This window comes from Manihot esculenta, chromosome 14, assembly GCF_001659605.2.
Source record: "Manihot esculenta cultivar AM560-2 chromosome 14, M.esculenta_v8, whole genome shotgun sequence".
Classification (NCBI taxonomy): Eukaryota; Viridiplantae; Streptophyta; class Magnoliopsida; order Malpighiales; family Euphorbiaceae; genus Manihot; species Manihot esculenta.
Window position 1 is genome coordinate 26,614,134 of NC_035174.2, and position 26,290 is coordinate 26,640,423.

A 26,290-nucleotide genomic window follows, 5' to 3' on the forward strand; every position below is an offset into this window, starting at 1 on the left:
AATTCAATATTTATTTATTATTCGGTTACTGTTGTTATCTTTGAAGTTAAATTTGTGTCTAAGATCCTCGTAATAATGCTCAAGACAAGAATGAGTTAAACTGGTCATAATCACTCTTATGGTCGTAGAATTTCAAGTTTGAGCTCGGAAAAGAAAAAGAAAGAAAAGAAAGGGAAAGGAAAGATTATACCTTAACCTTGGTCATTAAGCTAAGGTGGGGAAGAAAAGAAGAAAAAAAGTAGTTAAGCCAAGGTGGGGGAGAAAAGAAGAAAAAAAGGTATCGTAAGCACTTTGAGCAAACATATTTAGTCCTTAGTGCAATACATTGATAGGCGGTTGCATCACAAATATTTCCTTAAAACATAAGCGTCTCAAGCAGGGAGTGGTGTCTTAATTTATCCTAATCAAATTGTTGCCTGAGTTGCATCTCTGTTTCACTTTTCCATGTAGCATGAGACGACTGCCCCTTCATCCGCTTGCTTTTTTCTTTATCCTTGATCGTTGATCCCTTCTTCTTGGGCTCTTGGCTTGTATCGCTTTGCGGACGATCACCACACACCGGACAGACCATTCCACGTGCACTAGAGTATGTCTTTGGTATTCCACATTGCAAGCACATCCTACGAGCCAATATAAAAAGCAGTAAGTACTAAGAGGATGATTCCCTCTGACTTATATTATACATTCAAATTGTCACTTAAATTTTAAAAAATTTATTAATTAATTCCTCTATTAATTTTAATTGTTAAATATTATTAAAAAATTTAAAATATCCTCATTAGTATACATTTCTATAAAATTAAGACATCAACTAATAAATTTTCTTATACAAAAGACTAAATAGTAAAATATTTAATAACTAAAACTAATTAATATACTTTTAATACCTCAAGGACCGCTTTAATGTATTTTTTAAAATAAAAGGACCATTTAATGTATTTTTCAAAATAAAGGGATCAATTAATGAGTTTTCCACTATTATAAGAACTAAATAATAAATTTTCCTTGCAAAAAAGTCTAAAATATCTTCAATATAAAGGAACTCGTTAGTATGCATTTTACAAAATTAAAGTACTAACTAATGAATTTTTTATATTATATGACTAAATAGTAAAACATTTAACAATTAAAACTAATGTAAGGACTAATTAGTATATCTTTTAAAATTTAAAAGACGTTTTGATTTATTTTTCAAAATTGATCAATAAATTAATGAATTTTTCCATATTACAAGGATTAAATAGTAAATTTATCTTCTAATAATAAAATAAAATTATACTTTATGAATTAAGTAAATAAATATGAACTTGAATGATAAGATAAAATTTTGACATTTTAAGTGAGAATTTAATAAAAGTTGTAAAGAAAAATAATTGTTTGATAGAATATGTGATAAAAAAAACTAACATTTGTAGAATTTTTAATTTTTTTATTTCAAAAACATTTTCTACCAAGTATCAAAAATAAAAACGCAATACTAAAAATAAAAACGCAATACTATCAAACGAACAAGTTTTATATTTTACAAAATAAATAAAAAAACGGCAACGATAATGAATGCACCCTTAGTGTTTACAATCATCAAATAAAGATGACTCAATTCCTCAACTTTTTTGTTAAAAAGTTAATAAGCTAAAAAAATATTATAAATTAATGGTTCAGCTTTTTTTTTTAGTTTATAAGCTAATTTGATCAATTTATAAGTTAAAGACACACATCCTTTAAGTGTGAAAGATTTGTTTATTCTTTACTCTATAGCAAAAGGTCGCCTGATGAAAACCAACACCCTAAAATTGAAAAGATATATTAATATTGCAAAATTTATTGTTTGTTTAATTATGTAACCTATAATAACAGATATTTGTTATTCCTTCAAAAAGAATGTTAAATAACACCCAAAATTGGCAAGTGAAATCACTTTAAAAAATCACTAATCTTCTTCATACTCGGCACTAGCAGGCATAGCAAAAGGCAAAATAATTAACTGTTATTATGGCTTAGGTGCACATCTACAAGATAGGAAAACAGTACCTCAGTAGTTCTGCAGCATCTTCCGCATTTGGATTGGTCACTGTTGGCACTCGCTTTCCTCCCTCCTGTGTTGTGCTTTGAACTGATGATGTTGGAGGTTGGCTAGCTTCAATATCACTTCTTACTCGCTCATGAATCCCCACAAGTTGAGCTTTGGCCTCCACTACTACACCTGCAAACAAGCACACGTCGCATAAGTTATTTCCTCTTTCACTGGAAAATATAAATAGTAATTGAAAATATTCATTCAACAACTTCTCCAAAAAAGGAAACAGTAGTGTAATAGAAATAGGGAAATAATTGTTGCACAACCTTCATTTAAAGCAGTGCCTCCTGCCTATTCTGAAGAGTCCTTCTCAACCCTTCAAGAGCCTATATAATTACTTAACTTGCTCTCTCTCACAACCCTTCATTTAAAGAAGTTCTTTCTCATTCAAACAAATGATTACAACCTCAAGTACCTACTTGAGCGACGCCTCTCCATTTCACCTCAACAACACTGGTTAAGCAAGCTTATTGGATTTAATTTTGAGTTGAAAATAAGATGAGGAAGCACAACAGGGCTGTCGATGCTCTCCCCCGCCGCATGAAGATTATGAACTGTGCATGGCCATATCCCTACCAACTATTCTTTTATTTGATGCAATCAGAAGGGAAATTGATGAAACAGCCTCTCTCTCACAACTAAGGCAACCATGGAAGACAGAGCTAGTGTCGAGTGGTCAATATATGAGGGACTGATCTTGCACCGAAATAAAGTTTATCTCCTCCTTGATCGAGACTATTATGAGCACCATGCATAACTAAACTCATGAGATCATGCAAAAGACTCAGCTACAAAATTGCCAATGAACTTAACTGACAAGTATGTAATCTATGAGTAAAGATTTGCTTCATACTCTATTTGCCAAATAAATAAGACTTCCAATTTACATCCTGCGGAATTACTTCAGTGATTAGAACTTCCAACACAAGTTTAGTCAGACATTTTGATGGGTTTTATCGAAGGATTGTCGAAAGTAAAAACAGTGATTCTGATTGTGATTGATCATTTTTTCAAGTATGCCCACATCATTCCATTATCTCATCCACATACAGCAGTGAGTGTGGCTTACATATTTTTTTCTCATACAGTCCGATTACATGGAGCGCCAGAGTCAATTGTGTGTGATCAAATGTTGTTTTTACAAGCATTTTCTGGAAGGAGCTATGTTAGTTAGTTGGCACAAAGCTTATCACACGCAAGCGGATAGTCAAATCGAAGAAATCAATCGCACAAACATGTATCTTTACTGTTTTGTGGGGAATAACCAAAGAGTTAGGGGGAATGGATACTATGGACTAAATTTTGTTACAATACTCCCTTTCATATAGGAGTCTAAAGCACTCCATTTCATATTGTTTATAGGTGTGAAACACCTAAATTGTTGTCATATACCTCAGGCAGCTTGCATGTAGTGTACTAGCTGAGATTCAAAAAGCTCAAACGCGAATGAACGAATATTATGACAAAGGGCTTAGAGATGTCTCTTTTGAATCTCCAACTCAGGTTTGGCTTTGTTTATATCCTTTTCGACAACTCTTTATCACTAAAAAGCACAGAAACAAGTTGTTACCAAAATACTATGGCCCATTTAAGATTTTGAGATACATTAGCAATGCCGCTTGTCAACTTGCTTTGCCACCAAGTAAGATCCATTATGTATTTCATGTGTCATTGTTAAAGCCATTCAAAGGCACTCCCCCTATCAATGTTGACATGACCAAATCCAGATGGCTGTATGGTTCTAGTACTGGAGAAAATTATTAAGACTCGTCTCAATCAAGGGGAGTGGGAGGTGTTAGTGCATCAGTCATGTTTTCCACTCAATGATTCAACATGGGAACCATTATCCCATTTTCAGATAGCACACCCAGACTTACAAGCTTGAGGACAAGCTATTTCTCCAGAAGGGAGTGAAGTTATAAATGCCATCGTGTGATGCTATACCATCACAGCAGGAACGAACACAAGAAGGAATTAAAGGACTGATTGAACTCTCAACAAGATGGCAATTATCTTCATTTAGCATTACAATATGTTGTTTAGTTGTTATCCTTTAGATTACTATCGGCATGAATTTATCTTATTGTTAATTCAATTACATCATTCCAAGCTCCCTTATTTAAAGAGATGATTTACAGCAACAACCAATTTATCACAAACAAATAAGCTTGGAGATACTCCTCATAGATGTCTGGATCAACCAGTTTCAACCCCTCTTCAGTTATCCGAGTTCCTTCAATTACTAGTCTACTGAGCCACTTCACCAAGAATCCTTTATAAAGATTGCCATGTGTTCTTTGAGATCTAACATTTCTTCAATATCAACCTTCGCAACCTAAAGCTATTGGACTTGAGCTTCAATGGTAGAAGCAAAACCAAATCCGTGAAAGGGATACAAGTCCAAACATTAAAGACCAGGCTAATTTGCAAATCAGATGGCAACTCAATCAAATAGGTGTCTCCTTTTTTTTTTGGGTCAACACCTAACAAGGCCTGAACTCATCCTTTATCTGTTTATGAATCTTCTGAGTAGGGTCAGCAAATGATTCCTATCATCATTCACCCTAGCAGTCTAGCTTAATGTGGTAAAAGCACAAAGTCAAGCACATGTTAATGTTTCAATCCATATGCAGCTTTAAAGATGTCTTCCTTATACTCATTTATAGAATTATTGTAGACAAATTCATTTTGGGTTATGACTAAATCCCAAGTGATCGCATTGTCTCTAATGTCTTAAGAGTTTGATTCACAACTTGTATTTGAGTGTTTGTGGATGGGAAGTCCTAGAATATTTCAATTTTATCCCAAATTTCCTCCACAAACTTCTCCAAAAGTGAACCTGTATACTTCAGATATCTATCGGAAAATATAGAAGTTGAAACACCATATTGATTTTGGAGGTCTACCTAAAGGCTAATATTAATAAACCTTTACATTATGAGGTGTTCATAAGATAACCTCCAGGTTCCAACTTGTCTAGGAGCCAACTTGAAATAACCTCCAAGCTCCTACCTACACCCTATAAGATAACAATTTGAAATTTACCAATACAAACACAAGATATGAGTGTCACTCCATATTATGCTGTGCAGATGACATGGTGCAAGATTAACTTTTTGGTTCTTGATTGGAAGAAAAGGTTCTGTTAAATTTGGATTAGGCCTACCTCACCCCAAAAGCTAGCTCAAGGGGAGGATTGGCTATGACTCATATAAGGGACACATTACCCCTTTCCACAACCGATGTGGGATTCAACACACCCCTCACGCCCGGAATTTTACTGGTGCGTGATGTGACATTTATGGAAGGCTCTTATACCATGTTAAAATTGGGTCAGGCCTAACTCATCTCAAAAGCTAGCACAAGGGGAGGATTGACTATGGCTCATATAAGGGGCACATTACCCTTTCCACAACCGATTTGAGATTCAACAGGTTTCATACTGAAAGAAGTCATAAATCAAACGGGCCTTAAGTTTGGAATATCCAACACAAACTTGAAACACTAGTAAATGCACCAAGACCCCTAAGTCCCCATGGCTAGCCATGACTCCTCACCTAATTTTACTTTCGAGTGAGACCTTGCAAATACTTAATAAAGACCATTACCATTGCGATTTACTAATCACTTGAAATTCGCCAGGGCTGCCGAAATAAAATTTTGAAGCCTTCCAACTGATGCTGTACTTTGTTATGTAATTCTATAGGAAATTAGTTTGTATGGGTTGAGTCCAGATGAACGGCACATGGTAAATGGACTCATTGATGATTTGACCAAGTTGGGTTCATTACTGATTGCCACTTTCGCTGGGCTATCATAAATATTTGTTGAAACTTGTACAAAGCTGCTAAGGTTTTATGAAATGCATGTCGTCGTCTTCTCTAGCGGGTTAAACTTGTGACCAAAAAGAGTTTTTACTCCAAAATTGACCGTAAAAAGGTCAGTTTCGAAAAACTCTCTTTAGATCACCAGAAGATGCCCCAGAAATCATACTGCTATAGGAGTTCAAATAATTTCCTATAATTTTCTATATCGTGACGCGATGTGCTTTTATCTTATTCTTTAATTGACAAATATATACAGTATAAAAAACAAATCAGAAATTTACCAGCAGGTAAGTCTTTCTTCTCCTTTCTGTTCCTCCAGCGACCGTGCCTCCCTAGCTGATGCTCAACGTCTCTTACACTAGCCTGCTCTTCCACGCAATTGTTAAGAAACTGTGGAGGTCCTGAAATCTCCAAAAACCACAACAACCAAAGAAATTGTTAGACGCCTAATCTCTGTTTAACACCCAAAAAAAAGACGTAATTTTGAATTCCTCAATTAATTAACTCGCATTAAGAATGATTACTTCGGAGAAGGCATCGAGCGCAGAGGGCAAGCCGGACGATCCATTGGACAGAGCAGATTGTTCGAAGACTGGTTTGTACGAAAGCGAACGACCACCGGCGACGGAAGAGGAATCATCGTGTTCATCATCGTCGGAAAAGTATCCATAATCCTCCGATGGTGCTTCTTCCTCTCCTTCGGCGGAAGAATAGCCTTGAATGAGAGACAAGCTCATGTTTTGCGGTTTGGGCACCACATGCTATTGCGGTAGCCTAGAGATAAAGAAGGTAATTAACTACGATTATTATGTCCTTTTTTATTTTTTTTTTATTTAATATTTTTGATATTTTTAAGAGATTTATAATTTAATAACGAGAGATCTTCATTATTAATAAATTGATTTTCGTATTATCAAAAATTTATTAAAATATTTTTTTTTATCGATAAAATAATTGTATTATTCTCTTTTTAATAAATAATAATAGAAAAAATTTTAAAATTTAATTTTTAAATGATGAGAGAAAAAAAAAAGAAAAAGAATTGTCTCCTTTTCCTTAAAAAAAAATAAAAAGAAAAGTCAAAGAGGAAGAAGAAAAAAGAACTAACGAAGAAGAAGATGATGAAAAGATGAAGAAAAAATATTAGATAATTTGATCTTTTATTATATTTTTAACGGTATAAATAGACAGAATGACTATTTTATTGATGAAGAGAAAAAATAAAAATATTTTAATAAAATTTAAAAAATATAAGAATTGACTTATTAATAATAATAATAATATTTATGAAGTAAATTATAAATTTCGCAATATTTTTTATAAAATGGTATATAATTTGGTGATTTATTTGTATTTTAAAATTCTTAAATTTCTTTTATTTTATTTTTATTCACTTAAATCTCTATATTATTCTAATAAAAATAAAATATAAAATAATCAATAATAAGTTAAAAATATTATTTAATATATTAAATATAATTTTTAAGAAAAAAAATTGGACAGCTGTTTATGAATTCTATAGTTAGGGAAGAGCTCGATGCCACTTTTTGCCATTCTTCAAAGCATGTAAGGGAAGTCTTATACCAAATTTTTTGTTTTTAAAAATATTACAATAACGGCATGAGAAAAAAAACTCTTAAAATAGTAGCAAAGCAAAAAAACTAAAACTAAGGGGAGATATGTCAGATTACTTGGAGGAGTAATGCTTTTCGTTGTTCCAATCTCACCTTCTGAAACTATTATTCTCTATCCAACCATTCATCGAATGTTGATTGGGAGGGACAAAGATTCATACCTCACACAATTGCAAAAGCTTTACTGTGGATGAAAACAAAAAAATGGCTCCCCTTATTTTTATTTGTCGTAAAACAAAATACGAAAGATAAGTGCACAATTTGCTATTATCAATCTAATATTCACAAACTAAGCTTCTTTTGAATAAAAAGATTTTTTTTTTCATATATGAGAACAATAATAAAAAGTACAAAGGTAAAATAAAAATATTATCTACAATTCAATTTTAATTGAAACCCTCGTATATTCGAGAAAATAAAATAAAAGTAAAAATTTACACTCCAGTCTAGAAGCAAAGAATGAAATCCATTCTCTAAACTGGAAGAAGACTTTCTTCGTTAACCTCCTAATGATAGTAAAAAACTGATAAAAACAATAGAGAAAATTCAAGAAAGTAAGAAGAGAGATAACACATTTTCTCTTTAAAAAATTAGAGAGAGACGAAAAGTAATTTTTTCTTGGTTGTTATGGTAGATAACTTTTTCTCTTTTTATTCTCTTTTTATAATCAATAACGTGCATGCAAGTTTTTGATTTAGCATATTTTAAATTTTTAAATTAAATTGTAAATAAATTATTACAAATTTTTTATCTTATATATTAATTAATATACTAAGTGATGTTGCTATAATTAGATTGATGACATGGCTATAATAGAACTAAGTTGCGATTGACTAGAACCTACAAGAGAAAAAATGTGAGACAGTGGTGCGTGCCTATGACAACCACTTTGACGCTCAAATTATTGTTTAGAAGAATAGAGAGAATGTGAAGGATTACTTAGAATTTGAGTAGTCTTAGAGATAGCATATCGTTGCTTCCGAGATCATTCTCCTTTTATACTGTGAGAGGATGGAGGTAAATATAGTATTTTCTGAAAATCCAGCGATGATGTGGTCAGCTACTCGATTAATGGACATTTTTAGCTAATTAGGTTGGTGATCCTGCAATCTCTGGTAAAATGGAAATGTGCCTGATAACAATAACTTTATGCCGAGACTCGGCCTATCCAGAGAGGGCGAACCTTGATGATACTCCGGATATTAAAGTGTCTGGGTCTTCTTCTCCTATAGTGAGACCGTATTTTTCACTTGTCAGATCCTTACCACGTGGCCCCTATCCTGTGGTGACAGCTCATAACTTACTTTGGACGGATGTTATGTAACATCAAAAGTTCTCCCCGCTAGTCTTTGTTTCTTCATATTCGAAGAGGATATCTCCTATCAAGGTCTAGGACACGTGGCCCTTCAAGATCGATTCCTTGCTACTTATGTCGCTTCTACCAAACCTTCTGCAATGTTTATTGTGTCACATTTAATGCCTACCGTCGAAATGACTTTTATAAGGGTCCATTGTCTTCTCTAAGCATTACTTTTGCATTTTTCTGCAACTTCTAGAGGAATTCACACTTGTGACTCCCTTTCCATTAAAGTCCTTACCTAATTTTCGATAACTTTTCATCTTTTTGGTATGGATAGGAACATCTCTTCCTTCCCTAGCGGGGTTTCCAGCTCCTTCTCTAATGGCTCCATCCGAATGCCAGCCCCCATTTCTCTTGCGAGAGACCTTCGAGAATGAAGGTGCCTCCTTTAGTGACATCCCGTCCGTCTTTTCAGATCGCGACGTGGATCATTTGTATGACACCTACCATATTCCTTGAGATTCTTTCCAAATCTTTGCTCCTTCTCTCCGCGTCCATGCTAATGACTTCATTCCTACTGGTGACACCATCATGGTTTTCGAGGAGCAATTAAGAGCAGGTCTTCGTTTCCCTTTAGACTCCTTTTTTATGGAGGTCCTTCGGTTTCACAAGCTTTCTATTGCTCAGCTTCATCCTAACAGCGGTAGAATCTTGGTAGCCTTTTGATTTGTGTGTTTTAACAATCACATTGAACCTAGCTTAGCGCTTTTCTACCATCTATACCAACTTGGTACTCATAAGAACGAGGAGTTATGGTATTTCAGCAGTCGAAAGTACTTGAATATTTTTTACTAATACCTTTTTCTTTGAAACGGTGGAAAAATAAATTTTTTATCCTCCGTCATCGTACTCTGGGGGGATTTTGGACGCCTTCAGACTAGCTGGCACTACTGGGTGGAGTTGAAAAAAGATGGGGTCTGCTCAAGGAGAGAGGAGGGCGAGGCTTTGGCTTCCCTTATGGCGATGGCTAAAGCCTTAAGGAAGATTAATATTACTCATGCGGTGAGGAATGTCGGCTTGTCCTAGCAGAGCACATGCCAACAAGCCAGGCCAACGCTCGTCACCTGCTCAGCCTTTCCAAAAGCATACCCCTTCCTCAAGATCAGGGTACTTCCCTTTTCATCCTTTTTATTTTTTGAACTGACTATCTTACTTATTTTTTCATTTGTCAACAGATATGGCAGGGTCAAGCAGATTCATCGAGGCAGTACGTGCTGCTCGAAAGGGCAGAGCTGTTGCCGCTAGAGTTATCAATCCTCCTGCTAAGCGTGCTCGCCCTTCGAAGGATGTGATTGTACTCCCCCCTCCTCCTTCCCAACCTACAGCCGAGGAACTGGCACCCCCTTAACCTAAGACTTTAGTCCTAAGCGCCTCTGCTTCTGCCTCAGACCCTATGCTTCCTACTGATGCCTTGTCTTCTTCCACTCCTATGAATGCTGGGGTCAAGTCTTCCTGGCCTATGGGCATTCAACATTTGGCCTTGGCACTAAATAGGGCACCTTCTCTCCTTGATGACCTTTCTCTAGGTCTTCTACTAATCAAAAGTGCCTTGAGGCCCAAAGATCGCTGTCACTTAAATGAGATCGAGACGGACGAGCTATTTATAAATGCTATTCATTCTGCGCTGGAGGGTGCCCTTTGCGCCTATGTGGTCAAGGAGCGTTTTAGAAACTTGAGATGGGAATTTGGTGCAAATGAGACACACAGGGAGCTTTTAGCCGAAGAATGTTCAATCTTGAAGGCCTGAATGGCCGAAGTTGAGGGTACGATGAAGGAAACCTTAGAATCTATGGACAAGCTTCAGGCTGACCTTGACGCGGCCCTAGCCTCTAAGTTAGGCCTTGAGAATCGGGCTAAATTTATTGAGGATTAAGTGGCCTTATTGCAACGCCAGGTTTTGGAGTTGCAAGCTTAAGCTGATGAGGCTCGGGCTATCTCCACCAGGATAGTCAAGCTAGAAGCGAAACTCCAGGAGACAGTGGCCGAGAACGGGAAGATGTTTGTTCAAGGCCAAGATTCCATGAAGAAGGAGCTGATGAAGCGTTTTTCTTCTGAGGATTTTTTCTGGATAGATGACATCCTCCCTGAGAAAGAGAATGAGGTAAGGGAGGGGGGCATGCTAAAGATACTCCCTTTGAGGATGAACATAATGGAGATGTACCCTCTGACTAGGTTTCTCCTCTAATGAATGTCGAGAATGTCAATATAATGGTGTTTCTATTGTCTGCACATAGTGTTACTTATTTTATAGGAAAAAGATTTGCTCATGTGGCTACCATTTATTTATGACGCTTGATTGCTAACCCGCCTTGGTGCCATAAGATAAGAAACTTAGTGAATTTCTAGACTGGAGTTATCACCCTAAACATAAGGTTTGGAGGATGTTCGCTTTGTGGTTATAGTTCGAGGCCTGGAGAAAATCGCCTTATGGCTTTGATTCCTAAGACCAACGTCTGAGTGGTCTGGCGGGAGCTGCCTTATGACCTGACCTGGCTAAGATTTGCCTTGTGGCCTTGATTTATGGGACCACCGAGTGGTCTGGAGGTAATCACCTTGTGACCTGATTTGGCTAAGATTCATCTTGTGGCCTTGATTCATGGGACCAATACCCGAGTGGACTGGCGGTAATCATCTCATGACCTACCTTGGCTAAGATTTGCCTTGTGGCCTTGATTCATAGAACCAATGCCCGAGTGGTCTAGCGGTAATCACCTTGTGACCGAGCCTGGCTAAGATTTGCCTTGTGACCTTGATTCATGGAACCAACGCCTAAATGGTCTAGTTGTAATACCCGACTAAACTCCGGCGTCAGAATTCCCACTTTCCGACGGAATCTCCGTCGGAATCCAGAATCTCGAAGCCGGAATCTTTACAAGGGTAAAATGAGGTTTTCATAAAATGAATTTTGGTTTTATTGTTTGGAATTTTATTCAGGAAATAAAAGAGTTTTAGAGGAATCCCTAGGTTCGGCCGCCGAAGGTGGTTCCTCCAGTCGCCTATAAGAGGCCTTCCACCCGAAAATGAGAGAGCTTCCTCTCCATTTTCGGGCAGAGGTAAGTTCATGCCTTTCCTTTGATGTTCTTGCCGAAATTCTTTCAAATCACTTAGAAAATTCATGAGTTTTCCTTTGTTTTTGAAGATTTGAGTTTGAATCTAAAGTTTTAAACCTTGGAGACTTCTAGAGATTAATTCCCCTCACCCCCAAGTTTGGGTTGCTGTCACCTTTGTGTCTCCAAGAGGTAAGTTTAAATCTTTGCTTTTCTTCTGTTTTCTAGAAGTTTCAGCAAGTTTTTAAGGGGTTAAGGGTTATTGATGCATGCAAATTGTTAAACCTGAAGTTTTAGGGCTTGGGTTAGGATTGATGATGAATGTTTCCTTTAGTGTTGTATGATGGGGATTAGACAAGTCTTAGATGCCCCTTATGCGTGTTGAGTATGTATGGTTGTTTTTTTTAGCTGGGTGGGTGAGAAACGAAGCTTTTGGTGGCTGTGTGCATAGAGCAAAATCGGATTCTGCCTTGCTGGAGAACCCAGGTTCGGCCGCTGAACCTGCAGGTAGAGGCAGCCTTTTGGCCGCCTAAACTACCCCCGAAAGTATGGACTTTCGGATCTGTGAAGGGGTTTAGGCTGCCGAACCTGCCCCCGAAAGTTGTTGACTTTCGGATCTGTGAAGCGTTTAGGCTGCCGAACCTGCCCCCGAAAGTCACTGACTTTCGGATCTGTGAGGGACCTTCGACCGCCGAATCTGCCACTGAAAGTCCCCTGCCCAGCCGTCCCCTGTTTGCTTTATATGCATGTTTTGGTATGTTTTAGGAGGTTCTTGGGGAGTTGTTTAGAGTCTTGTAAAGGTTATGTTTGGTCCCTCATTTGAGTCCATCTGTGTAAGATCGGACCTGGGAGACCATAGAGGCCTGCAGTGAGATAACTGCGTCAGTGTTAGGCAAGCGTCAGCCAAAGGTGAGTAGAACTGAATTGATTTATTACTTTAAAGGAATCAAACTTTTTAAGCATGCTCATGCATCACGAATGCCATGTTTATGTACTAGGTTGTTTGCATTAGAATTCACGAATATGATGTATTGCATAATTTACTGTTGTTGTGGATGGATGTTGGATGACCCACTAGCCCTCGAGTATGATATGTTATGACGGATATGAAAAGACCAAGGCTTGCCCATTTTACGCCCCTGGCACTATGTAAGAGAAAGACCAGGGTTGCCCATTCTACGCCTCTGGCATTATGGATATTATGTTATGTTTAAGAGAAAGTCTTGAGGAGCTCCCGTCGAGGGCCAAGCACTATTGGAATTTGTAGAGGGTTACTGGTGACAAGTCCATCTTGATGTGAATTGTTTGTGTTGTAACGCATTTCATTCGATCATATGTTTATTAAACTATTTTTATGTTCTGCTCACTAGGCTCTTATAGCTTATTCATTTCCCCTAACCCCAGGTTTGCAGGGTCAGAGTTAACTTGGGAAAGTCGGCTGAGTTGATGGTATAGTCCTGTGTAATGGTATAGATGTGGACATGTATTATTTTATGGTTTTAGTATTGTGCTTTGCCCTAGTGTTTGACCGTGTAATCCCTGTTTACATGATCCTTATGTAAAATTTTTAATTATAAGTTATATTTGAACTAAGCTCGAGGCATGTGATGTTTACTATACTGGAGCATTTGATGAGGGCTCTAGTATGGGTTTATGTTTCAATTTGATACATGCACAGGTCGAGCTTTGGTTTATGAAATGTTTAAGTTTTTGTTATATCGTGTGATCATGTATGGGATTCTATCAGGTACACAGGATGTATAGTAAGCTTGCTACGGGCTCCGGCGACCTTAAGACGATCTGAATCCTAGAGCCGGTAGCGGTCTGATTCCCGGATCGTTACACTAGTGGTAATTGCCTTGTGATCTGGCTTGGCTAAGATTTGCATTATGGCCTTGATTCATTGAACCAACGCTCGAGTGGTCTAGCAGTAATCACCTCGCGACCTAATAACACATCATGTGAAAATACTTTGTTAACTTTATTATTAAAAGAATATCCTTCATTTACATACGAGGAGAAAACTAAATTGCTTGTCAGAATGTGAACAATACCGTAATAGATTCTTCGGGTGGACGATCCTTATGGGCAAAAGTTTTCCCCAAACATATAAAGTTCCTCATCTTTCTAAGTTTGTAGTCTTGTCTATACCTCATTGGGTCCTTTTGTTATCACACATATGACTCCCACGGGTTCTCTATTAAGAGTTGTCTTAGGGATTTCCTCAAACTCAGACTTTTGCCTTTTTTTTCCTTTTCTCGTGAATTTTCGGCGGGTGTCATCCCTTATGAGCCTCTTGATCTCATCCTTTAATTGTCAATATTCTTCTGTTGTGTGGCCATGACCTTCGTGGAAGTGACAATATTTGGTCATGTTCCGTTTGTCCGTCTTCTCGGGATTAAGTTTGGGCGGCCACCTGATTTCTTTATTGTTCTTCCTGATCCACATTAAGATACGAGTTCGTGAGTCATTTAGCGAGATGTAATTCTTATACTTATTTTGTTCGTCCTTCTTTTATGAGATGGGGTAGCTCCTGTGATCTCTTTCATGGGCTCGTCTCTCAGACTTTAAGCTTAACTTTTGACTCGCTTTCTTATCTTCCTTTAGTGTCTGGATCTCATCGTTCAATCTGATATACTTATGGGCTCTATCTATCATTTGTTGGTATGTTGCTGCTAGATTTTTTATTAAGGAATCCATAAACTTGACATTACGGGTCCCCTTCTTCAACGCCTCACATGCTATTTTATGATTCAAGTTTTCCACCTGTATGGCTTCAGTATTGAAACGGGAAATAAAACTTCTTAAAGACTCGCCCTCTTCCTAGCGGATCTTTCGCAAGTCCGAAGAAAACTTTTTTGGAGGTATACAAGCGATAAATCTAGATTTGAATATTGTAACAAACTGTGTAAAGTTTTGGATTAAATCTAGGTTTAGATGTTGATGTCACTTATGAGCCAAACTCGTGAGTGTCGACGGAAACACTCAGCATAATACAAAATCATTTACATCTTGAAATTGCATGGTCATCCTGAAAATGGCTAGATAGCTTCGGGAGTTCGTCGTCCTGTCATACTTATCCAAATAAGACAACTTGAACTTAGCGGGAAAAGTTTCTGTCAGTATTTCTTCCAAAATAGGCGAAACTAAAATTCTCTTCCTATTCTCTTTGATATCTTTGTATAATCCATACTAACTTCCAATCCATTCCTTTTGGAATCTCATTCGATTCATCTTCATATTTAGACTTACCTTTAGCTGCTTTCGTCTGGATCTTGGAGTGTTTATGGAAGTCTCATCTCTTCTTTCGGAGTCCATCTTAGATGTCTCTTCCCGGATCTTATACTGTCCGAGAGTAACTTGCAATATTTGGATATAGCATATACGTTTTTTGAGTTTCTTTATAGCAATGCTAAGCAAACCAATATTACTCTTAAGATATGCAAAACTAATAAAAATTTATCATTTCAATGTTAAATTTTTCTAATTAATCAAGATTGTGGTTACTGCAGTGAGAAAGGAATATTTTCCTTCTCATAATTTAACATGAATTATATTTACCCGACATCATAAGTTAAGTTATGATGTCTGTTCCATAAATATAGAAATATTTTTATTTTTTTCTCATCTTAAATTATAAACAATTTTTTAAATGATAATTTATTTATTAGCTTTAATTTATTCTTATTTAATATATATTAAAAATAAAATTTATTATTATCAAAAAATAATTTCATGTTTTATTAATTCATATAAAAATAGAATATGATTGTCTTTATGGAAGGAAGAGAATATTTAATACTATAAATAATATAAATATGTAAAGCTAATTTTATCAATCAATATATAAAAATATATGAAATCAAACAATGATGAGATTAGCAATTTGTGCACAAATATTATATAAATTTAAATTTATGAAAATAAATATCTATATTGAGATTTAAGAAGAAATAATGAGATTGTCAATTTTATTTTTATGTTATTTAACTATTTATAATTTATTTTAAAATTTAAAAATAATAATTATTTTATTATTTAAATAATTTCTTAAAATAATTTTAGATATTCATCATTTAAAATTAATGTATATTTAAATTTCTTATTTATGAGTTTAATTAATTTTTTTGATAATTATGTAGGATAATTATTAAATATTAATAATTTTAGTAATATTTAAATTAATTTTTTAGATAAGATTATTAAAATAATAAGTTTAAATATTAATTAAAAATATTAAATTAATTATCATATAACATATTATTATATTTACATTTAAATATTAAATAATTATGAAAAATAATATATTTACAATTGCTTTGAAATTTTAAAATGATAACTGTTTTGTTATTTAAATAATTCCTTAAAATTGTTTTATATATTTATCATTTAAAATTAATGTATGTTTAAAGTTTTTATTTATGAGTTTAATTAATTTTATTTGATAATTACGTAGGATAATTATTAAAAATTAATAATTTTAGTAATATTTAAATTAATTTTTTTAGATAAGATTATTAAAATAATAAGTTTAAATATTAATTTAACATATTAAAATAATAATCATATACCGTTGAATTAGATTTAAATTTAAATATTAAATAATTATAAAAAATAATATAAAATAAAATTTTATTAATATTAAATTATTCGATAATAAATGAATATTCTAATTATTAATAATTGTATCAAAAATTGAAATTAAATATTAATTAATTATAAAAAATATATAAAATAATAGTTTTGATAATATAAAATTATTAGATAATGTGTTCATCGTTTAATTATGACAATTATATTTTATTTTTCAATTAAAAATAATTTTTATTATCAAAATTAACTTAAAATTAGTAAATAAACATGTAAATTTTAGGATATACATGAAAAGTTTAATATTAAAAAATATAGGATAATAAATAATAACATAATTTGGATAATGATAAATTAATTTTTAATTAATAATATTAAAATAATATAATAATATTAAATTATTAGATAGTAAGTTTAAATTTATAAAATTAAAATTATAAGTTAATAATTAAACTGATTATAATAATTTTAATATAAAAGAAAAATCTAACAATTTTAATATAATCTAAAAACTTCTTTATATAATTATAAAAGATTAATAATTTTAATTATATAAAATTATCATATAATAAATTGTTGCTTTAATTATTTATAATTATATTTAAATTTTAAAATGTTATTATCTCAATTTATTTAAATTAATTAAATAAATATGCAAATTATGATATATATATATATATATATATATATATATATATATATATATATATATATATATATATATCAAAATTTTGATATAAAATTATCCAAACAAGACATTTAATTATTGATAAATTATTTTATATAAAAAATATAATAAATATAGATATATGAAATCTATTTAATATTATTTAATTTAATATAGATATATGAAATCTTTTTATATTATTTACCACTTCTATTTAATATTTTATTTAATTTAATATAAAAAAATAAAAAATAAAAATTAAATCTATTTAATATCCTATTTAATTTAATATAGAAAGGATAAAAAATAAATATTAAAAATAAATATTAAATCTATTTAATATCCTATTTAATTTGATATATAATATTTAATTATAAATTTAAAAAATTATTCAATTATTTATAATAATTATATATTTTTTTTCAGGATATTAAATGTTATTTTAAGGAATATTATCAACTATCCTGAATAAAAATAATTATTAATATAAATCTTAAAAAAATATGACAAAAAAATTTATTATAATGATAATGATAAAATAAAATACTACCATTATAACCTTTTAAATATTGAACGAAAAGTATTATTATAATTTTTTTTCTTTAATTTTAATTATATAAAATGAACTATTTTACTAAAAATTTTAAAAATTACTTTCACAATTTTATAATAAAATATTAATTTAATATTTATTTTTTAAAAATATCCTACAATAAAACATTTTTCATATAATAAATAGTAACCAGTAAATTAAACCTTATTATCAACAAATTGACCTATTAATGAATAAAGTTTTCCAACAAAGCAAAATTTTAAAAATAAAAATATATAAAAAATAAATGATATAATACGGTTATCTTTAAATTTATTTATTATTTAAAAATATAAATAAAAATATTACTCTTAATAAATTAATTTAACAAAAAAATGTTTTATTAAAAGCGATATATTAATATATAATTTCAAATTCAATAAAATAAAAATAAGATAATTTCAAGTTCAGTAAAATAAAAATAACATTAAAAATTAGTGATAATTATATAATATCATAAAAATATTATATAAATATATTAAAATTTTTTAAAATAATATATAAATAATAATTACACTAGTGAGAAAGAAGAAAGACTGCCTCTTATTGTGTTTTGCTTTATATCAAACTCATTTTTTATTTTTATTGTTAGTGTTGAAATACGTAGAGTGGATCCGTGGCGCAATGGTAGCGCGTCTGACTCCAGATCAGAAGGTTGCGTGTTCGATTCACGTCGGGTTCAAATCCCTTTTTTTCTGCAACTTTTGACTGCTTCTTTTCTGTTTTACAAATAAGCACCCAAAGCTTACCTTATTTATGTCCAATCCCCTGTTCTTTGTATTCTTTTTTGCTGAAGTACTTTCATAATCTAGTTGTTGCTGTTTTACAATAAGCACCTGAATCTTACTTTATTTATGTCTAACCACCCTATTCCTTGGGTTCTTTTTTCAAACTACTCTTGTTGTTGCTGTTTTACAAATAGGCCCCTGAATCTTACATTATTTATGTCCAACCTACTAATCTTTATATTCTTTTACAAATATTATTATTATAAATTATTAATTTTTTAATATACAAATAAATTACAACCGTAAATTATCTCAACAAAAATAATAGCAATTAATCTAAATATTTTTGAGGCATCTGATTTTCGTGAAGAGTAAGTCGTTAATTTTTATAATAACTCTATATCTTATATATTTTATTGATAAAATTATTTCTAATAATATTTCTTTAATAGTTATAATTGTAATAAAATTATAAAAATCTATAGTTTTTTATCAAATTCAAGAAAATTTATTGAAGTACCAAAAGTTCAATTAAAAAAAAAATAATTGATATGATATTTCACATAAGTATTTTATAAAATATTTAATTATTTGATATATAATATTTAATTATAAATTTAAGAAATTATTCAATTATTTATAATAATTTTATATTTATTATAATGATGATGATAAAGCAAAGATACTACCTTTGTAACCTTTTAAATACTGAACATTTAAATATTGAACATAGTGAAAAGCAACGACGGATCCAAACAGAGCCAAGGGGTCATGGGTCCTCTTGAACTTTTTGAAAATTTAATAGGGTATTTATGTAATTTTTATTCATTAAAAGAAAATTATCATTCAATCCCTAAACTTTTAAAATGATTTATTATTTTATTTTATTTAAAAATTATTCAATTAAAATATTTTTATATATTATAAAATAAATTTGTAGATTTTTATAATTTTATTAATATGTCTTGAAAATATTTATATCATTTAGTTCATATAATTTTAATTTTATGCATCATTTAGTATCTATACATTTAAATATTTATATTATTTATTTTTTAATTAAAAGTAAAATAAATTGACTAACGGTTATTTTAATAAATGAACTAAACGATTTGATTTCATAAAATATATAAATATTTTAATTGAGTAATTTTTATAAAGATAAAAAATAATAAAATTTCTAAAAATTAAGAAATCTAATAATAATTCTCTTATAAATAAAATCCCATATCAAAACAATTTTAAAATAGTTATTCTAATCTATGTTTCTTTTCTTATTTAATTTTTTTCATTTTAAAAAATCTACGTTTAATCTTTGAAATTTTAACTTCACTACTTAATTTTATTTTATTTTTAAAATATTTATAAAATAAGTTATTAACTGATTATTTTTATTTAACATTTGAAATTATAAAAATTATGATAAGTAAATACAATAAAAAATATTAAATTAACCAAACATATTATTAATTGTTTTTTAAATTTGCTAAATGTATTTTAATTTTTTATAAATTGATAAAATTAAACGGTAATAATTTTATTATTTTGTGAAAATTTAAAGCATAATTAACCTTATCGTTTAATGTAAATAAAAAATAATTTTAATAGTTCACAATTATATTTTAAATTTAAAAAATTTTAAATATAAATTAAAATATTAAAATCATATAGTATTTTTTAACAGATAATAATTTAAATAACTCATATTAAAAAATTTTAAAAATTTATATTTAATATTTAATAGTAAGTAAATTAATTTAATTTATAAAATTTTATACATGTCATATTTTTTTATTTCTCTACCTAAAATTAAATTTTATCTTAAAAATTTTATACATGTAAATAAATATTTTTATGAATTAAATGAAATTAAAGTTATCAATGAAAAAATAAAATTGACACTTAACTTAAATTTCTGCATTCGTGACTGTTAAAAAATATTGTTAAATAAATCCTTCTATTAAAAATTTTAAAAATTACTTTCACAATTTTATAATAAAATATTAATTTATTATTTATTTTTAAAAAAATTATATAATAGCACATTCTCATATAATAAAGAAGAGTAAATTAAATCTTATTATAAATGAATTCACCTATTAATGAATAAAATTCTCCAACAAAGTAAAATTTTAAAACGTATATAACAATTAAATTTATTTAATATTTAAAAATATTACTCTTAACAAATTAATTTAACAAAAAAAATATTTTATTAAATACAATAAATTAATATATAATTTTAAATTTAACAAAATAAAAATAATATTAAAAATTAATGACAATTATATAATATCATAAAAATATTATATAAATATATTAAAATTTTTCAAAATAATATATATAAATAATAATTATAGTTGAGATAATGTGTAATAGTATTCGATTTAAATAAAAAAAATCGATTGAATTAAATAAATTTAAAAATTTAGTTTAATTTATTATTTATTTCGATTTAGTTCGATTTTTAATTTTAAAAATTTCAGTTCGGTTTAATTTTGGTAAAAAAATTTAAAAAGTCAAATCGAACCAATTAGTGATAATAATATATTATTTTCAATAATATAAAGAGATTAGATTATATTAAAATTAAAATATTTTAATTAAATTTTAAAATATTAAAAATAAAGAATAAAAAGTTAAAAATTTATTAAAAATAGAAACTAATTAAATCGAATCGAATTAAACCAGTTCAGTTCAATTTGATTTCTAATCAAAATCAATTTGATTTTTAAAAATACTCAAAATTTTAATTTTGAATTTAGTTCAATTTAATTTTAAATCAAAGTAAATTTTCCTCTAAAAATAGGTGGGGTCCCGAATTTGAATCTCTTTATTTATCTAATGTTCATCTACCTCTTATTGTGCAGTTTATATCATACTAGGCTTTTGCACATATTTTGGTTTCGAATTGATTTGAAACACACAAAGTGGATCCGTGGCGCAATGGTAGCGCGTCTGACTCCAGATCAGAAGGTTGCGTGTTCGATTCACGTCGGGTTCAAATCCCTTCTTTTGCAACTTTTGTGACTGCTTCTTTTCTGTTTTACAAATAAGCACCCAAAGCTTACCTTATTTATGTCCAATCCCCTGTTCTTTGTATTCTTTTTTTCTGAAGTACTCTTATAATCTAGTTGTTGCTGTTTTACAATAAGCACCTGAATCTTACCTTATTTATGTCTAAACCCCCTATTCCTTAGGTTCTTTTTTCAAACTACTCTTGTTGTTGCTGTTTTACAAATAGGCCCCTGTTCTTTGTATGCTTTTTTTTTTTTTTTTCCGAAGTACTCTTATGATAAAGGTCACATCCTAAAAAATCTTATAAAATATAAAAACTTTTCGATTATAGTATTATCAAATGCTAGTGCTAAGGTAATATTAATATTAAGTTATGTGATATATTATACAAATACTTATTTTATTTTAAAAAATAAATATTATTATTATAAATTATTAATTTTTTTAATATACAGGTAAATTATAATCGCAAATTATCTTAATAAGCATATTGTTCTAAATATTTTTGAGACAAATGAATTTCATGAAGATTAAGTTAATTTTTATAATAATTATGTATCTTATGTATATTATTTCTAATATTATTTCTTTTATAGTTATAATTATAATAAAATTGCACTTATAGACGAAATTTGGTGGTAAGTTCATTTGAGTAAATCTGAGAGATTTCAGATTCTACTCTCATAAATATGAGAGATTTCAGATTCTACTCTCAAAATTTCAATTCTATTTTAAAAAAAATTGTAAAATTCAATTAAAAAATATAGTTGGTATGAAAGTAAGTATTTCATAAAATATTTAATTATTTGATATATAATATTTAATTATAAATTTAGGAAATTATTCAATTATTTATAATAATTTTATATTTATTTTTCATTATACTAAATGTTATTTTAAGGGAACAATATCAACCGTCTTGAATAAAAAAATCATTAATATAAATCTTGCTAGAAATTTGGCAAAAAAAATTATTATAACGGCAATGATAAAGTAAAATACTACCATTGTAACTTTTTAAATGCTGAACATATTGAAAAATATTGTTAAATAAACCTTTTACTAAAATTTTAAAAATTACTCACAATTTTATAATAAAATATTAATTTAATATTTATTTTTAAAAAATATTATATAATAGCACATTCTCATATAATAAACAGTAATCAATAATTTAAATTTTATTATAAATGAATTGACCTATTAATAAATAATTTTTTTTAAAAAATAAAATTTTAAAACATATGTAACAATATGTTTATTTTTAAATTTATTTATTATTTAAAAATATAAATAAAATATTACTCTTAATAAATTAACTTAATAAAAAATATTTTATTAAACATGATAAATTAATATATAATTTCAAATTCAACAAAATAAAAATAATATTAAAAATTAGTAACAATTATATAATATTATAAAAATATTATATAAATATATTAAAATTTTTTAAAATAATATATATAAATAATAATTACGAGTTAAGATAGCGTATAATATGCACTCACATATTTAGTCTAATAATTAATATATTTAAATAAATTTAAAAAATTTTATATTTTACTCTAAAATTTTTAAATTGACAATTCGAAAAAAAAAAAAAAAGCGGATGCGATTTATTTATCTAATGTTTATCTCATCTTATATCATACTCATATTTTATATTTTCAGTATAAATAGTTTACTATGTTCCCTGGGGATCCGTGGCGCAATGGTAGCGCGTCTGACTCCAGATCAGAAGGTTGCGTGTTCGATTCACGTCGGGTTCAAATCCCTTTTTTTCTGCAACTTTTGACTGCTTCTTTTCTGTTTTACAAATAAGCACCCAAAGCTTACCTTATTTATGTCCAATCCCCTGTTCTTTGTATTCTTTTTTGCTGAAGTACTTTCATAATCTAGTTGTTGCTGTTTTACAATAAGCACCTGAATCTTACTTTATTTATGTCTAACCACCCTATTCCTTGGGTTCTTTTTTCAAACTACTCTTGTTGTTGCTGTTTTACAAATAGGCCCCTGAATCTTACATTATTTATGTCCAACCTACTAATCTTTATATTCTTTTACAAATATTATTATTATAAATTATTAATTTTTTAATATACAAATAAATTACAACCGTAAATTATCTCAACAAAAATAATAGCAATTAATCTAAATATTTTTGAGGCATCTGATTTTCGTGAAGAGTAAGTCGTTAATTTTTATAATAACTCTATATCTTATATATTTTATTGATAAAATTATTTCTAATAATATTTCTTTAATAGTTATAATTGTAATAAAATTATAAAAATCTATAGTTTTTTATCAAATTCAAGAAAATTTATTGAAGTACCAAAAGTTCAATTAAAAAAAAAATAATTGATATGATATTTCACATAAGTATTTTATAAAATATTTAATTATTTGATATATAATATTTAATTATAAATTTAAGAAATTATTCAATTATTTATAATAATTTTATATTTATTATAATGATGATGATAAAGCAAAGATACTACCTTTGTAACCTTTTAAATACTGAACATTTAAATATTGAACATAGTGAAAAGCAACGACGGATCCAAACAGAGCCAAGGGGTCATGGGTCCTCTTGAACTTTTTGAAAATTTAATAGGGTATTTATGTAATTTTTATTCATTAAAAGAAAATTATCATTCAATCCCTAAACTTTTAAAATGATTTATTATTTTATTTTATTTAAAAATTATTCAATTAAAATATTTTTATATATTATAAAATAAATTTGTAGATTTTTATAATTTTATTAATATGTCTTGAAAATATTTATATCATTTAGTTCATATAATTTTAATTTTATGCATCATTTAGTATCTATACATTTAAATATTTATATTATTTATTTTTTAATTAAAAGTAAAATAAATTGACTAACGGTTATTTTAATAAATGAACTAAACGATTTGATTTCATAAAATATATAAATATTTTAATTGAGTAATTTTTATAAAGATAAAAAATAATAAAATTTCTAAAAATTAAGAAATCTAATAATAATTCTCTTATAAATAAAATCCCATATCAAAACAATTTTAAAATAGTTATTCTAATCTATGTTTCTTTTCTTATTTAATTTTTTTCATTTTAAAAAATCTACGTTTAATCTTTGAAATTTTAACTTCACTACTTAATTTTATTTTATTTTTAAAATATTTATAAAATAAGTTATTAACTGATTATTTTTATTTAACATTTGAAATTATAAAAATTATGATAAGTAAATACAATAAAAAATATTAAATTAACCAAACATATTATTAATTGTTTTTTAAATTTGCTAAATGTATTTTAATTTTTTATAAATTGATAAAATTAAACGGTAATAATTTTATTATTTTGTGAAAATTTAAAGCATAATTAACCTTATCGTTTAATGTAAATAAAAAATAATTTTAATAGTTCACAATTATATTTTAAATTTAAAAAATTTTAAATATAAATTAAAATATTAAAATCATATAGTATTTTTTAACAGATAATAATTTAAATAACTCATATTAAAAAATTTTAAAAATTTATATTTAATATTTAATAGTAAGTAAATTAATTTAATTTATAAAATTTTATACATGTCATATTTTTTTATTTCTCTACCTAAAATTAAATTTTATCTTAAAAATTTTATACATGTAAATAAATATTTTTATGAATTAAATGAAATTAAAGTTATCAATGAAAAAATAAAATTGACACTTAACTTAAATTTCTGCATTCGTGACTGTTAAAAAATATTGTTAAATAAATCCTTCTATTAAAAATTTTAAAAATTACTTTCACAATTTTATAATAAAATATTAATTTATTATTTATTTTTAAAAAAATTATATAATAGCACATTCTCATATAATAAAGAAGAGTAAATTAAATCTTATTATAAATGAATTCACCTATTAATGAATAAAATTCTCCAACAAAGTAAAATTTTAAAACGTATATAACAATTAAATTTATTTAATATTTAAAAATATTACTCTTAACAAATTAATTTAACAAAAAAAATATTTTATTAAATACAATAAATTAATATATAATTTTAAATTTAACAAAATAAAAATAATATTAAAAATTAATGACAATTATATAATATCATAAAAATATTATATAAATATATTAAAATTTTTCAAAATAATATATATAAATAATAATTATAGTTGAGATAATGTGTAATAGTATTCGATTTAAATAAAAAAAATCGATTGAATTAAATAAATTTAAAAATTTAGTTTAATTTATTATTTATTTCGATTTAGTTCGATTTTTAATTTTAAAAATTTCAGTTCGGTTTAATTTTGGTAAAAAAATTTAAAAAGTCAAATCGAACCAATTAGTGATAATAATATATTATTTTCAATAATATAAAGAGATTAGATTATATTAAAATTAAAATATTTTAATTAAATTTTAAAATATTAAAAATAAAGAATAAAAAGTTAAAAATTTATTAAAAATAGAAACTAATTAAATCGAATCGAATTAAACCAGTTCAGTTCAATTTGATTTCTAATCAAAATCAATTTGATTTTTAAAAATACTCAAAATTTTAATTTTGAATTTAGTTCAATTTAATTTTAAATCAAAGTAAATTTTCCTCTAAAAATAGGTGGGGTCCCGAATTTGAATCTCTTTATTTATCTAATGTTCATCTACCTCTTATTGTGCAGTTTATATCATACTAGGCTTTTGCACATATTTTGGTTTCGAATTGATTTGAAACACACAAAGT

The 26,290-nt window shown here is 28.2% G+C and overlaps 1 protein-coding gene and 3 non-coding genes across 4 annotated transcripts; 3 read left to right on the plus strand and 1 right to left on the minus strand.

The window, feature by feature from the left end:
- Positions 1 to 265: 265 nt before the first annotated feature.
- Positions 266 to 6,684, minus strand: LOC110600315. The gene is made up of 4 exons (XM_021737140.2): positions 6,429 to 6,684; positions 6,186 to 6,312; positions 2,032 to 2,203; positions 266 to 620 (listed from the first exon to the last, which is right to left on the minus strand). The coding sequence occupies exons 1-4, from the start codon at positions 6,639 to 6,641 to the stop codon at positions 401 to 403; spliced, it is 732 nt and encodes a 243-aa protein (XP_021592832.1). The 5' UTR covers positions 6,642 to 6,684; the 3' UTR covers positions 266 to 400.
- Positions 6,685 to 18,404: 11,720 nt separating this feature from the next.
- TRNAW-CCA lies at positions 18,405 to 18,476 on the plus strand. The gene has a single exon. It is a non-coding gene; the product is annotated as a tRNA-Trp (tRNA).
- Positions 18,477 to 21,454: 2,978 nt separating this feature from the next.
- TRNAW-CCA lies at positions 21,455 to 21,526 on the plus strand. The gene has a single exon. It is a non-coding gene; the product is annotated as a tRNA-Trp (tRNA).
- A 1,714-nt stretch (positions 21,527 to 23,240) lies between these two features.
- TRNAW-CCA lies at positions 23,241 to 23,312 on the plus strand. The gene has a single exon. It is a non-coding gene; the product is annotated as a tRNA-Trp (tRNA).
- Positions 23,313 to 26,290: the final 2,978 nt, after the last annotated feature.

Excerpts from the sequence above, each read along its gene's own strand:
- LOC110600315 (XM_021737140.2), bottom strand. The coding sequence starts at position 6,641 with ATGAGCTTGTCTCTCATTCAAGGCTATTCTTCCGCCGAAGGAGAGGAA. Across the intron at positions 2,204-6,185 it reads GAAGAAAGACTTACCTGCTG|GTGTAGTAGTGGAGGCCAAA; the intron begins GTAAATTTCTGA and ends GCTTGTTTGCAG. Across the intron at positions 621-2,031 it reads GATGCTGCAGAACTACTGAG|GATGTGCTTGCAATGTGGAA; the intron begins GTACTGTTTTCC and ends ATTGGCTCGTAG.